This window comes from Mobula birostris, chromosome 15 (assembly GCF_030028105.1).
Source record: "Mobula birostris isolate sMobBir1 chromosome 15, sMobBir1.hap1, whole genome shotgun sequence".
In the NCBI taxonomy this organism is placed as follows: Eukaryota; Metazoa; Chordata; class Chondrichthyes; order Myliobatiformes; family Myliobatidae; genus Mobula; species Mobula birostris.
In genome coordinates, this window is record NC_092384.1 from 26,126,443 (window position 1) to 26,143,007 (window position 16,565).

The 16,565-nt window shown below is 43.2% G+C and overlaps 1 protein-coding gene across 1 annotated transcript in view; it reads right to left on the bottom strand.

Moving 5' to 3' along the window:
* LOC140210493 (V-type proton ATPase subunit d 1) overlaps positions 1-16,174 on the bottom strand; it is a 61,524-nt gene extending 45,350 nt beyond the window's left edge. The window contains exon 1 of the mRNA XM_072279486.1: positions 15,959-16,174. Within this exon, the coding sequence (XP_072135587.1) occupies positions 15,959-16,088 (130 nt within the window). The 5' untranslated portion in view covers positions 16,089-16,174. The remainder of the gene's footprint in view (positions 1-15,958) is intronic.
* Between the last annotated feature and the right edge of the window lie 391 nt (positions 16,175-16,565).

Here is a 16,565-nt window from a genome sequence, read left to right on the forward strand (position 1 = left end):
AAGGCAGCACAGACTTTTCCAACACTGATGGATATTGTACTAAAAGACCTAGATTTTGTTTTAGTTCACCTGGATGACGTACTTGCTGCCCAGGGTCCAAATCCGAACACGCATCTCATCTCCACACGCCTTGAGCACTTAAGCAAACGCCAATTATTAACCCAGCTAAATGCCAGTTTGGGTTGTCAACCACTGACTTTCTCAGCCATCACATCTCCACAGAGGATGCAAAACTCCTCCCACCAAAGGTAGAAGCTATTATGGATTTCCCACTGCCCCACACTACTAAAAAAAATTACAGGAGTTTTTAAGCATGGCAAATTTCTATCACTGCTTCATTCTGCGAGCTGCTGAATTTATGCTCCCACCACCCCCCCGCCCCCAAATAGTGCACTTAAAGGCAATACCCCTAATCATATGCTAGACTGGTCTGCCGACATGACCAGGGCATTTGATGATACCAAATGAGTGCTTTCCAACTCAACCCCAGTCCCCAATGCACCCATAGCCATTACTACTGACGCTTCAGACTATGCTGTGCACAACAGTTAGTTGGAGGCAAGTGGCAGCTGCTCGCCGTCTTCAGCCAGCAGCTCCATCTCACTGAAAGGAAGTACAGTACATTTGCCCATGAACTTCTCAGTCTATCTAGCCTTCCGCCATTTTCAGTTTCTTCTAGCAGGTCGCCATTTCACAGCATTCATTGACCACAAAACCCTTGTCCACACAATGACCAAAATACCAGACCCTTGGTCTACACGGCAGCAATGCCACCTGGCCTACATATCCGAGTTCACAATGGATATACAACATATCAAAGGGAAAAATAATGCCGTGGCCAACTGCTTCCCACGGCCAGCCATTGAGGCTGTACAGATCGGGGCCAACAATGCCAGCATAGCAGCTGACCAAGCTACTGACCCAGGTCATGAGCTTGCAGTTGGCTAATATTTGGGGAAGGTAGGGGTTCCCTCCTGTGTGATGTCTCAACCGGTTGCCCTTGCCCCATAGTGCCTGCAAAATGGAGTTTTTAACTCCATACATAGCCTCTTGCATCCAGGCCAGAAGGCCTCACAGAAACTGGTTGCACTAAAGCTTGTGTGACATGGCCTTAGAAAGGATGAATGTGATCAGACTGCAGCCTGTGTGGAGTGCCAGCAGGCAAAAATTAAACATGTTTGGGACCTTTTGAGGTCCCCTGAGTGATGGTTTAACCATATCAATGTAGACCTTATTGGTCCTCTTCCCCCTTCCCTCAGTTCCACACACCTTCTTACCATGGTGGACCATACCACCAGGTGGCCAGAGATTGTCCCTCTCGCATTGACGATGGCTACAGACCTGGCTCAGGTGTTCATCAGCATCTGGGTTGTGCAGCTTGGCACCCCATCTATTACTTCTTCTGACTGTGGTTCCCAATTTATATCAGACCTCTGGGCTGCAATGGCCCAGAACCTTGATGTTAGGCCACATCACATCACCCACAGTCCAACGGCCCAAACAAGCGACTTCACCACTCCTTAAAGGCTTCCCTGATGGATGAGTGTTGGCATGATTGTCTCCCATGGGTCCTGCTGGGGCTCAGAACAGCTCCAAAAGAGGACATGCGGTCGTCCACAGCTTTTCTTTTTCCAATATTTTTTATTGATTTCTATATAGAAGAATACAGAGTCTAAGAGAATACATATTATAAAACAAAAGAAAAAATATATTACCAGATACAGTATATTGAATCACATTAACAAACTCCTTACTCTATGTTCATATAGATTAGATTAATTCTTGTATTAGAATATAAACAATTAAAAAAAAGATCTACACCCACTACCAAAGTTGAAGCTGTTTGGGGGGAAAAAAACTTACCAGATAATAAAATATACTATTAAGCAACTTCTGTACTTTTAACAAGAAGTCAAAGATTATGAAAATAATTTTAAAATAGCCCCACAAAGTTTGAAAATCTTGGTTAGATTCAGAAATTGAACAACAAATCTTTTCTAAATTTAGGCATGCCATAACATCCCGTAACCACTGAGCATGATTAGGCAGAACAGCATCCTTCCATTCAAACAAAAGCGCTCTCCTAGCCATAAGAGAGATAAAAGCCAGAATGTGCAGATCAGATGTCTTCAAAATGATATCTTTCCTTCCAACAATACCAAATAGGGCGGTCAAAGGATTAGGCTTAAAATTTACTTTAAAGAGTACAGAAAAAGTTTGGAATACTTCCTTCCAATATTTTCCAAGACTTGGGCATGTCCAAAACATATGAATAAATGAATAAATAAACCTAGTGTATTGTTACACCTATCACAGTAGGGAGATATATCCACATAAAAATGAGATAACTTATCCTTGGTCATAATAAAAGCCCCATGAACCACTCAATTGTAGGAGGGAATGACGAGCACATAACGATGAAGTATTAACCAATTTAAAAATTTCACCCCAAGTTTCTTCAGAAATTGAGGTCTGTAAATCTTGTTCCCCAAGATTTTTAATTTTGTCTAAAGAATCATTTCTCATTCCCAACAACATATCATAAATATTGGATACTGAACCATTATAGAATGATTTCATATTAAGAATTTCATCTAATACATTCTTATCAGGACTATTAGATGTATATAATTGGGATCGCAGAAAATCTCAAATTTGTAAGTACCAAAAAAAAATGGGATTTTGGTAAACTACATTTAGTTGACAATTGTTCGAATGAAGAAAGTCCACAGCTGAATTGGTATACAGTCAGCTTTACGAATGCCAGGTGATTTCATTCCTGGCACCAAGACCACATGGTCATCCTCTCAATAGTGTTCTACCCTCAGTAAATTGAATTCCCTTTCAGGTATTCCTACCTCCCATCATGGCGTATAGCACCCTTGGATTCCTGTTGACCTACATTCCGCCTTGTTTGTTTTCCGCCACCATGATGCACACTAATATCCCCTTAGTCACCCTTACGACAGTCCAGTCCATGTTTTGTAACGGGGTGAAAACACTTATCATTGATAAGAGAGGTAAACCTGAACGTATTTCAGTAGATAGTTTTATACCGGCCCACCAAGTGTTGGAGCATTGCACGACCCTGCCCCCGGCATCACGACGTGACCATGAGCGAGTCAAACTCTCCTCTTGCCGAGCCGTTACTCCAGCTGTGGAACAGAGGACGAGAGCCAGCTGGCTCGCCCGAGATCTGGACAGGCTCCCAATGCCGGTTTTGATTCTTGGGGTGTGGGGGGGAGGAGGGAGGAGAGCATTGTAGGGTAATGTAATCAGTGGAAATGTACATAATTCAGAACCACCGACATTGAGTTGGGTTTCACTTTAACAGGCTAGTCTGACATGATGAGGTATTATGCAAAATCTTCGGTTAACAGAGAGCAAATTTTAATTTGAATAAATAGGGCAGCACTCCACAACCACACGAATATACTAAAATCACTAAGGTACTAACTCATCTCAGGCTTTTTGATTTGCAAAATTTCATCTAATAAAATGTTTCTAGAAAAGTATCCCTTTCATTAATCTAAGAATGGACTACATTAATGGCTACATTGGCACTTCACCCTGCTCTCAAAGAACTTGAAAATTTCTTTACCCTTTGCACACTGGACACACTCACACATGATCAGTTGTGATTCCTTACCCTTTTAAATTTCTCTCCCTCAACGCAGGGAAGAGTTAGTGGCCAATATCCGTTTGTGCTCAGACTCCCAAACCTACCTTGATTACACTTGCACCTATGCAGCTTCCTGCAAAGACCCCAATCCGTTGGCAGCTTGCCAGCTATCCCAGACATCCCACCCTGCAAAAACTCATTTCAGAGAGGTAGCACCCCGACCCCTGCAACCCCATATCACACCCCCGCCCCCCATTCGACCTCCAAGGGTGTATGTAATAATTTGTTTAGTGATTTTGTCTAATCTGTAAGCCAAGTTGGGCATATGCAGAAAATGTGGCATTAAAATATGTACTTATATTATATTATCATGTTTATTCTACTGCAACTTTAAGCAAGTCTACAGGGAGTTTGGCCTCATCACGTAGGACATCAATAGAGTAGCTCCTTAGCAGCCAGCCAGCTAGTTTAAATAACGTTAGCTATGCTAATGAACAAATGACACCTGTTAAACTCACCTCAACATGTCTTTTACATTTTAACCCAACATGGGCAATAGAAAAGTCACCGTTGCAAACGGTGCAGCGAGCAACACTATCATTATTTTTGAGGTCAACTGTAAAGCCCGCCCAAGAGAAAACTGATTGGTCTCTCTTCATGCTAAGTAGACCTATCAGGATGCTCGCTCTCACTCTCCCTCTCAAAAAAAACCGATTTCCAGGATATTGTACATTATTTCCGGGCGTCAGGGAGCCGCTATCAATATGTGGGAGACTACCGGAACTTCTGGGAGGGGTGGGATGTCTGCTATCCCATCTGTGCAGACAATTTAATTTTCCTTAAATCAGCTTCCCTTCCACCATTGCTGGCAGCGCTCTCAAATGCTTCTGGTCTATATTCTGTATTTCATCACCAAAGCAAGGATATGGCTCCCTTTGCCCCTTACTTGCCACAGGCCTCCACAAAATGGATTATCCTCCACAACCTCTACCACTTTCAACAAGATGACATTTCCAGCCACCTCCTCCTTCCTTGTTGGCATTACAAAGGGATGCGAGCACTGCAACTTCCTGGTTTACTCTCCAATTTCCAAGAACACTGACCCTCCTTCTCACAATAACTTTCCATGTAATTGGAGAGGCAAAACCTATCCTATTTGCAGCAACAAACAGACAGTGTGCTGGAGGAACTGAATGGATCAAGCAGCATCGACGGTCTCTTGTGGATCCACCTATCCTAAAAATCTTTTTTTCCCCATCACCCGAGGACCCAAACACTGCTTCCAGGTACAGAAACTATTCACTTGCAGAAATATAGAAAATGGAATGGACTTTAGTTGATGATGCATTAGACATCTCAAAAGATCGTTGTCAGAAATTGCGCCATTTCCAAGCTTCTGATTCAAGAGATCATAGTTAGGTCAAGGTACTCAGTTACTCCCTTTAAAACTCAGATGAAATCTAGTTTGTCTTGTGGATTTGTGTTAAAGAGTACACAACTATTTTCCCCATTATCAGTCACAGTAATTTATTTTTCAAGTGTCTGCTCCTAACATTGGTGTCACTGGGTGCACTGACATTCATGTCTCTGCCTTTAGGGCAAAGTAATAATCAACATGAATGTCACTTGCTGATTTTCATTTAGAATATTACCAACATCAGTTTTAAAGGGCTTTCAGTGCTCTCAGCTTAAACTTGATGTAATTGTAAGTGCTACTGCAGTTCTCACTGTTTCTCAACATTGCTATTATCTACACCTCTTCCTGTCAGGTGAACAGGAGCACAAAACATTAAGAAATAGGAGCAGGAGTCGGGCATCTGGGCCGTCGAGCTTGCTCCGCCCTTCAATAAGATGTTAGCTGATCTGGTCATGGACTCATCTCCACCTACTTGCCTTTTCCCCATAACCTTTAATTCCCCTACTGTGCAAAAATCTATCCAACCTTGTCTTAAACATATTTACTGAGGTAGCCTCTACTGCTTCATTGGGCAGAGAATTCCACAGGTTCACCACTCTCTGGGAAAAGCAGTTCCTCCTCATCTCCGTCCTAAATCTACTCCCCCGAACCTTGAGGCTATGCCTCCTAGTTTTAGTCTCACCTACCAGTGGAAACAACTCAATACTACTACAGTACAATGAAATTTTATTAGTTCTCAATAGTTATTGGAGGAATTCAGTGTTCTTTTGACTGACTAAATAAACAAAATCAGCAGACATCTAGTGCAGATAACGGACTGCCTTCATTTAATGTTTTCAATGATTGCATCTTCCAAATCTTAATTTTCATTGACAATCATCATGAATATTACAATACCTTCAAATTCTTCGTAGTTCCTCACTTGCAATGAAATCGTCTCATTACCACTCAGCCGTTTCTAGCATCTCCCAGCCGTAATGCTTGAAACCGCAGAGAGCAAAGCAGTTCAGAATTGTCCTACTGCTTATTTGTTGCCAACTATCAGTGACAACAAAATCACTTGTTTTTGAATACAAGCACATGCAACTGATTCTATTTAAAACTGTTTGATCCAAACACAGTATAGTGTCTAATGGCCACACGATGTGCACACGTCTAATGCTAGTTAGAAACTGTTCAGCAACAGTCTCCTGCCCCAGTTAACAGGCAACATGTCCCACATAAATGAACCCAGCTACTTTCTGGATTAGTAAGATTTGGCCCAAATAAGCAACTGAACCAATTAACTGGAATCCACTGTACCACCATTCAAACAGAGGTTCTGGTATTTTAATTAAGTCAGTATAACCTCTCTGCACAATTTCACTTGCACAATGAAAACACTGCATCACAAAGTTTGAAGTAATGTTTATAAAAAGGATCCACATTGCTTTAACTTGGGTTTGTATGGAATTCTTGACCTTTCAAGAATGGCATTTTCAGTTGTTAAGTATCTTAACTAATGTCTGAAAATGTAACTGACAAAACAAAATAAATTTAAGATCACAGCAAAAGTTGATCCTTTGGATGCCAACCACTGATAAATACATTAAAGACCGGTTTCATTGCCATATAGACATCATTGTACTTACTACATTTTGCTTCCATCTTGTGACTGGATATTCCTCCCATTTATCGAGAAGATTTTTTTTAAAAAAACAAGTACACCAATTTTACATTCAAACAGTGCTATATACCCCTCACTCCCAATAATCTTTTATGCTATATAAAAAAACACAGCAATGAAACACACAAATCCTCTTAAGTTCTGCATTAAGGTAAAGAATTTAAGAATCAATGCACTGTTTAAAAAAATCAAATGGAAACATACAAGATATTAATTTTATTTTTAGGATATTTAAAAGTTGCCCAGACAGATGCCCTTAATGCTTGGTGGGGGGGGGGGGGGGTTCAATTCTGGCATCCTCTACAAGGAGACTCTGTACGTCCTCCCCCTCCCCGTGGAATGCAGAGACTTTCTCCAGATCCTCCCACACTCCAAATACATACCAGGTAGGTTAACTGGATATTGCAAAATTGTTCAGGGATTAGATACGGGCAGGGGTTTCCGTTAATGGTAAGGGTCCATGGCATAAAAAAGGATGGGAAGTGCTGGGTTAGGGTTAAAACAGGTTTAATCGGGAGTTGTTGGATGGTGCAGCTCAAAGAGCAAGAAGGGCTTATTTCATGCTGCATCTCTAGTAAAAAAAATCTATCAAAATCAAATATTGAATGCTCTCCGAAACACTTAAAGCCAAAAGTTAAAGCCCATTAAAATTGACTTGTTTATTCTACATTTCAAGGAGTTACTTACTCACAATTCAGCAATTTCAAATGCTCTATGGCTTATAATAATTAACCGGAAGCACTTGCACTTCAGCTTCAGTTTTCTTTTAACACAATCTCCTAACACTGGATTAATCAGCAACTCCTTTATATCATATTCAAGACTAAATGTTCAACATTCTAAACTGTCAAAACCAATGTTTGACCTGCCAAACAAAACAATAAATTCACCACACACAGTTTGGCAGATGCTGGACGAACTCAGTAGGTCAGGCAGCATCTACGGAGGGAATAAACAGACAACATTTTGGGCTGAGATCCTTCATCAAGACAGAAGCCAGAATAAGATAGGGAGAGGGGAAGAATTAGGAAGCTGGGAGGTGATGGGTGGAAGAGGAAAAGGGCTAAAGAGTAAATCTAATAACCATGGAAGAAAGGGAAAGAGGAGGGGAACCAGGTGGCGGTGACAAGCAGGTGAGAAGGGGTCAGAGGGCAAACAAAATGGAGAATGAAGATGGGGGGGGAGGAGGAAGAGTAATTGCCAAATTTGAAAAAAAAAATCAATTCTTATCCAAATATCATAAATTGAGTGTAAAACTTTCATTGATTTGCCAACTGATAACTTCTGAACATGGAAATCTTTAGACAATTCAAATGTCCTGTTAAGCAATAAAAAGGATTTACTGCACTCTTGAAGTTAAATATTGAGGTGATATTGGATAATGATGTACCACAGGCTATGTGTTAATCCTGCCATATGAAAACACCAAATCATTGTACACTGAACCGCCAATCATTCCTTGATCGTCCATGAATTGTAGAAAATCCAGAAAGATTTTCCTCTGCACTGAATCAACCATAGAAACCATAGAAAAACTACAGCACAGAAACAGGCCTTTTGGCCCTTCTTGGCTGTGCTGAACCATTTTCTGCCTAGTCCCACTGACCTGCACACAGACCATATCCCTCCATACACCTCCCATCCATGTATCTGTCCAATTTATTCTTAAATGTTAAAAAAGAACCCGCATTTACCACCTCATCTGGCAGCTCATTCCACACTCCCACCACTCTCTGTGTGAAGAAGTCCCCCCTAATGTTCCCTTTAAACTTTTCCCCCCTCTCCCTTAACCCATGTCCTCTGGTTTTTTTCTCCCTTTGCCTCAGTGGAAAAAGCCTGCTTGCATTCACTCTATCTATACCCATCATAATTTTATATACCTCGATCAAATCTCCCCTCATTCTTCTACGCTCCAGGGAATAAAGTCCAAACCTATTCAACCTTTCTCTGTAACTGAGTTTCTCAAGTCCCGGCAATATCCTTGTAAACCTTCTCTGCACTCTTTCAACCTTATTAATATCCTTGCTGTACTTTGGTGACCAAAACTGAACACAATACTCGAGATTCGGCCTCATCAATGCCGTATACAACCTCATCATAACATTCCAGCTCTTATACTCAATACTTCGATTAATAAAGGCCAATGTACCAAAAGCTCTCTTTACGACCCTATCTACCTGTGACGCCACTTTTAGGGAATTTTGTGTCTGTATTCCCAGATTCCTCTGTTCTACTGCACTCTTCAGTGCCTTACCATTTATCCTGTATGTTCTACCTTGGTTTGTCCTTCCAAAGTGCAATACCTCACACTTGTCTGTATTAAACTCCATCTGCCATTTTTCAACCCATTTTTTAGCTGGTCCAAATCCCTTTGCAAGCTTTGAAAACCTTCCTCACTGTCCACTACACCTCCAATCTTTGTATCATCAAAATATTTGCTGATCCAATTTACCACATTATCATCCAGATCATTGACATAGATGACAAATAACAATGAACCCAGCACTGATCCCTGTGGCACACCACTAATCACAGGCCTCCACTCTGAGAAGCAATCCTCTACTACCACTCTTTGGCTTCTTCCATTGAGCCAACGTCTAATCCAATTTACCACTTCTCCATGTATACCTAGCGACTGAATTTTCCTAACTAACCTCCCATGCAGGACCTTGTCAAAGGCCTTACTGAAGTCCATGTAGACAACATCCACTGCCTTCCCTTCATCCGCTTTCCTGGTAACCTCTTCGAAAAACTCCAATAGATTGGTCAAACATGACCTACCACACACAAAGCCATGTTGACTCTCCCTAATAAGTCCCAGTCTATCCAAATGCTTGTAGATTCTGTCTCTTAGTACTCCCTCCAATAACTTACCCACTACTGACCACACACAAAGCCATGTTGACTCTCCCTAATAAGTCCCAGTCTATCCAAATGCTTGTAGATTCTGTCTCTTAGTACTCCCTCCAATAACTTACCCACTACTGACTTCAAACTTACCGACCTATAATTTCCCGAATTACTTTTCGATCCTTTTTTAAACAATGGAACAACATGAGCCATTCTCCAATCCTCCAGCACCTCACCCGTAGACACCGACATTTTAAATATATCTGCCAGGGCCCCTGCAATTTCAACACCAGTCTCAAGGTCTGAGGGAATACCCTGTCAGGTCCTGGGGATTTATCCACTTTAACTTGCCTCAAGATAGCAAGCACCTCCTCCTTTTCAATCTGTACAGTTTCCATGATCCCATTACTTGTTTCCCTTAATTCCATAGACTTCATGCCAGTTTCCTTAGTAAATACAGACGCAAAACACCCATTTAAGATCTCCCCCATTTCTTTTGGTTCCGCACATAGCCGACCACTCTCATCATCAAGAGGACCAATTTTATCCCTTACAATCCTTTTACTCTTAATATACCTGTAAAAGCTCTTTGGATTATCCTTCACTTTGACTGCCAAGGCAACCTCATGTCTTCTTTTAGCCCTCCTGATTTCCTTAAGTATTTTCTTGCACTTTTTATACTCCTCAAGCACCTTATTTACTCCCTGTTTCCTATACATGTCATACAACTCTCTCTTCTTTATCAGAGTTGCAATATCCCTTGAGAACCAAGGTTCCTTATTCCTATTCACTTTTCCTTTGATCCTGACAGGAACATACAAGCTCTGCACTCTCAAAATTTCTCCTTTGAAGGCTTCCCACTTACCGATCACATCCTTGCCAGAGAACAACCTGTCCCAATCCACGTTTTTTAGATCCTTTCTCATTTCTTCAAATTTGGCCTTCTTCCAGTTTAGAACCTCAACCCTAGGACCAGATCTATCTTTATCCATGATTAAGTTGAAACCAATGGTGTTATGATCACTGGAACCAAAGTGCTCCCCTACACACACTTCCGTCACTTGTCCTAACTCATTTCCTAATAGGAGATCCAATATTGCATCCCCTCTAGTTGGTACCTCTATATATTGATTTAGAAAACTTTCCTGAACACATTTTACAAACTCTAACCCATCTAGACCCCTAACAGTATGGGAGTCCCAATCAATATATGGAAAATTAAAATCCCCTACCACCACAACTTTATTTCCTGCAGTTGCCTGCTATCTCTCTGCAGATTTGCTCTTCCAATTCTCGCTGACTGTTGGGTGGTCTATAATACAATCCCACTAATGTGGCCATACCTTTCCTGTTTCTCAGCTCCACCCATAAGGACTCAGTAGACAAGCCCTCTAATCTGTCCTGCCTGAGCACTACTGTAATATTTTCCCTAACAAGCAATGCTACTCCCCCACCTTTCATTCCTCTGCCTCTATCACATCTGAAACATCGGAACCCTGGAATATTAAGCTGCCAGTCCTGCCCCTCCTGTAGCCAAGTTTCACTAATAACACGTCATAATTCCACGTGTCAATCCACGCCCTCAACTCATCCGCCTTCCCTGTAATACTCCTAGCATTGAAATATATACACCTCAGAAGATTTTTACCACCACTCACAACCTTTCTATTTGCGGCTTTGCTTGAACTTTTAACATCATTTATTTTCACCCCAGCCTCACTGTCAGCTCTGGCACTCTGGTTCCCATCCCCCTGCAAATCTAGTTTAAAGCCTCTCCAATAGCACTAACAAACCTCCCTGAAAGGATATTGGTCCTCTTGTAGTTCAAGTGTAACCCATCTCTCTTGTACAGGTCCCACCTGCCCCAGAAGAGGTCCCAATGATCCTGAAATCCGAAACCCTGCCCCTTACACCAGTTCGTCCTCCAGAGCATCCTATTCTTACCCCCACTGGCACGTAGCACAGGTAGCAATCCTGAGATTACCACCCTCAAGGTCCTGCTTTTCAACTTCCTACCAAGCTCTCTACACTCACTCTCCAGGACCTCCTTACTCTTCCTTGCTATGCCATTGGTACCGATGTGCACCACGACATCTGGCTGATCACCCTCCCACTTCAGAATGTCATGCAAGCGATCAGAGACATCCTTGACCCTGGCACCACAAGGATGCATGCTTAGCCCACTGCTCTACACACGACTGAGTGGCAAAGCACAGCTCAAAAATCATTTATAAATTTGCAAATGACATCTCTGCTGCAGGTAAAAATTGCAGCTGGTAAGGCAGATCAGCTGATTGAGCAGTGTTGCAACAATAACCTCGCACTCAACATCAGCAAGACGAAGGAATTAATTAGAGACTTTAGAAGGGGAAGTTGGAAGAGCAGGCACCCATCCTCATTCAGGGGTGGACAGTAGAAAGAGTGTTTCAAGTTCCTAGCTGTCAATATTGCAGAGGATCTGTCCTAGTCCCAACACAATGATGCAACCTCAAAGACGACAGGTCAGTGGCACTAGCAACACACATCAAAGTTGCTGCTGAACGCAGCAGGCCAGGCAGCATCTCTAGGAAGAGGTACAGTTGACGTTTCGGGCCGAGACCCTTCGTCAGGACTAACTGAAAGAAGAGCTAGTAAGAGATTTGAACGTGGGAGGGGGAGGGGGAGGGGGAGATCCAAAATGATAGGAGAAGACAGGAGGGGGAGGGATGGAGCCAAGAGCTGGACAGTTGATTGGCAAAAGGGATATGAGAGGATAATGGGACAGGAGCCCAGGGAGAAAGAAAAGGGGAGGGGGGAAACCCAGAGGATGGGCAAGGGGTATAGTCAGAGGGAGAAAAAGGAAAGAGAGAAAAAGAAAAAGAATGTGTGTATATAAATAAATAACGGATGGGGTACGAGGGGGAGGTGGGGCATTAGCAGAAGTTAGAGAAGTCAATGTTCATGCCATCAGGTTGGAGGCTACCCAGACGGAATATAAGGTGTTGTTCCTCCAACCTGAGTGTGGCTTCATCTTTACAGTAGAGGAGGCCGTGGATAGACATATCAGAATGGGAATGGGACGTGGAATTGAAATGTGTGGCCACTGGGAGATCCTGCTTTCTCTGGCGGACAGAGCGTAGGTGCTCAGCGAAACCATCTCCCAGTCTGCGTCGGGTCTCGCCAATATATAGAAGGCCACATCGGGACCACCGGACGCAGTATATCACCCCAGCCGAATCACAGGTGAAGTGTTGCCTCACCTGGAAGGACTGTCTGGGGCCCTGAATGGTGGTGAGGGAGGAAGTGTAAGGGCATGTGTAGCACTTGTTCCGCTTACAAGGATAAGTGCCAGAAGGGAAATCGGTGGGGAGGGATGGAGGGGGGGGAACGAATGGACAAGGGAGTCGCGTAGGGAGTGATCCCTGCGGAAAGCGGGGGGGGGGGGGGGGAGGGAAAGATGTGCTCAGTGGTGGGATCCCATTGGAGGTGGCGGAAGTTACGGAGAATAATACGTTGGACCCGGGGGCTGGTGGGGTGGTAGGTGAGGACCAGGGGAACCCTATTCCTAGTGGGGTGGCAGGAGGATGGAGTGAGAGCAGACGTGCATGAAATGGGGGAGATGCGTTTGAGAGCAGAGTTGATAGTGGAGGAAGGGAAGCCCCTTTCTTTAAAAAAAAAGGACATCTCCCTTGTCCTGGAATGAAAAGTCTCATCCTGAGAGCAGATGCGGTGGAGGTGGAGAAATTGCGAGAAGGGGATGGCATTTTTGCAAGAGACAGGGTGAGAAGAGGTATAGTTCAGATAGCTGTGAGAGTCAGTAGGCTTATAGTAGACATCAGTAGATAAGCTGTCTCCAGAGATAGAGACAGAAAGATCTAGAAAGGCGAGGGAGGTGTCAGAAATGGACCAGGTAAACTTGAGGGCAGGGTGAAAGTTGGAGGCAAAGTTAATGAAGTCAACGAGCTCAGCATGCGTGCAGGAAGCAGCGCCAACGCAGTCATTGATGTAGCGAAGGAAAAGTGGGGGACAGATACCAGAATAGGTACGGAACATAGATTGTTCCACAAAGCCAACAAAAAGGCAGGCATAGCTAGGACCCATACGGGTGCCCATAGCTACACCTTTAGTTCAGAGGAAGTGTGAGGAGCCAAAGGAGAAATTATTAAGAGTAAGGACTAATTCCGCTAGACGGAGCAGAGTGGTGGTAGAGGGAAACTGGTTAGGTCTGGAACCCAAAAAGAAGTGGAGAGCTTTGAGACCTTCCTGATGGGGGATGGAAGTATATGGGGACTGGACATCCATGGTGAAAATAAAGTGGTGGGGGCCAGGGAACTTAAAATCATCGAAAAGTTTAAGAGCGTGATAAGTGAGATTGTGTGTGTTTGGGCCTTTACCAATCTCGGTAGAAACTTGAGTCAGATTGAATCTCCTCTATTATTATGAACGTGGAGTAAAGTTTAGAAATTGAAGGCAGACTATACTGTAGTGGATCAGAATTGGGTTTAATATCACTGTCCTGTCAGTGGCACTACATCATTTGGAGTGATGAGATCTGGCATGTTAAAGACTCTTGCAGATTTCTATAGACATACAGTGCAGAGCATTCTGAATGGTTGCATCACATCTGGTCTGGAGGCTCCAGTACAGGGAACACAAGAACCATCATGGACACAACCCTCCCCACCATCGACATCTTCAAGAAGCAGTGCCTCAAGGCAATGGCATCCATCATCAAGGACTCTGAACATCCAGAAATATTACTTCGTATTAGCACCACCAGGGAGGAAGGACAGGAGCCTGAGTAAACACACTCAATGATTCATCCTCTCCACCATTAGATTCCTGAACAGTACACAAACACCTCATTATTCCTTTTTTGCATTATTTATTTTGTAATTTATAGTAAATTTATGCCTTTTCACTGTGCTGCTTGCACAAAACAAATTCCACACACAGGACAGTGATATTAAACCCAATTCCGATCCACTACAGTATAGTCTGCCTTCAATTTCGAAACTTTACTCCACATTCATAACAATATAGGAGATTCAATCTGACTCAAGTTTCTACTGAGATTGGTAAAGGCCCAAACACACAATCTCACTTCCTCCCACAATTGCATCAACTCAAGTCCCAACTATTTACCAAAAGTAGGGTGCTATATGGCAAATGAAGAGGACAAGGTGACAAAACAGTTAGTTTCTCATCACTCGCAAAGGAACCATATAGTCTAATCTACGTTTGTATATAACAACAGTGGCCACAGATTTCCTTTCAAACTCCATTAGTTAACATTTCAGATTCAAAACTAATGAGAATTTATATTGACAAAATCCTTCAAATAAAATTAATTGTGCTTAAACATAATAAAATGCACTTAAGCACGACATACAATTTACAAATTCAGTTGCCATTTTCAGAAAAGGAAGAGAGAGCAAGTTTCACATGGAGAAGGACACATTAGCATTTAACTGTAAAGAGGGGAAAACATTACTGCCATTAAAGATCAGGATTTAACATACAACTTACACAGCCAGAAAAAGGATTGTCTATTTCAGTTTCAATAAGCAGTACAATTAAATTAGCATATTATGGGGCAGACGGATTTAGGGATAGAATGTTACACCCTCTCCTCATTCCCCAACAAAATGCAAAGCCCAAAAGCAGAAATGACTGTCTCACTTTCCTTGGTCACAATCTGAACCAGGTTCAGTTAGTCACACCGTGACAACATGCCATCTTAAAGCATTTTTTCCATCTCTTCTCTCACCTCATTACAAATCGCTAATAAATCCTGAAACAGTGACTACTCATGTCATTCTGCTTTTATTATTGTGAATCATTTTTTAAGAACAAACCTTGATTATATAAGCAAAATAGAAGGCTATTTTCACTTTCATGTCTCCTGCATTTCTAATCGTTGAATCAACTTCTTTCCTTACCTCATTTCCCTCTGCCTATCGCTTCCTAAATCAGTACTATTTGAAAATTAACATTTTTCTTCAAGCCATTCCCGGGTACAATGCACAATAAGCAACGTTGCTCTACCACTGAGAATACCACTAAAATGAAAATGTTAACAACAGAATAGACTCTAGATGACCGTATTTTGAGCTTTAACACAGTCATACGCCAAACTGGAAACTACGCGTAAATTATTCGGCCTTTTCATCAGACTACAAACACCATTCCCAGTTCCTGGAGTTGACAGATAGCCAGGCCTTCTCAAAGAGGCCGAGGAACGAGGTACAGTCCAACACATAACCGACGCACACGGGGGAAATACGTAGGGCTTTACGCGAACTGGACAGAGGAAAGGAGAGATGTGGCAATCGTTCTCGCCGCAATATCACAGAGACGGCGTGCGGGCAGCCCCCATTCTCCAACAGAGTGGCAGGCCCGGGAGACAGTCTGACTCTCTCACCTTCCAAGGTCTCACACTGCACCAGGTTCAGGTAGTCGCCCTGCGACAATATGCCAGCCTTGAAACCTCTCACCAACCCCTCCAGGTAACCGTCATCCACATTAAAGTAGAGTTCGTTGAACGAGCCCATGTCTCCGGACCAAAAGGTACCGTGCCGGGAATCGGTGACACAACCACTCCGAACACCACCTGATCAGTCAGCTGATCCCCACCACCGCGGGCATGCGCCGTGGCGCTAAGCCGCTCGGAGACACCCGGCAGGCAGAGCATGCGCAGTGGTAAGATTCGCGTTTGGTCGGACCAGCGTACACTGAGCGTGCGCGGCGCCGTCCCCGATTATCCTTCCCCATTCCTCATCCAACTCTCTGTGCTTCCCATTATCCTTTCCCACTCCTCGTCCAACTCTCTGTGCCCTCCATTATCCTTCCCCACTCCTCATCCAACTCTCTGTGCCCCCCATTATCCTTCCTTACTCCTCATCCAACTCTCTGTGCCCCCCATTATCTTTCCCCACTCCTCATCCAACTCTCTGTGCTCCCCATTATCCTTCCTCCCTCCTCATCCAACACCCTGTGCCCCCGTATTATCCTTCCCCACTCCACATTCA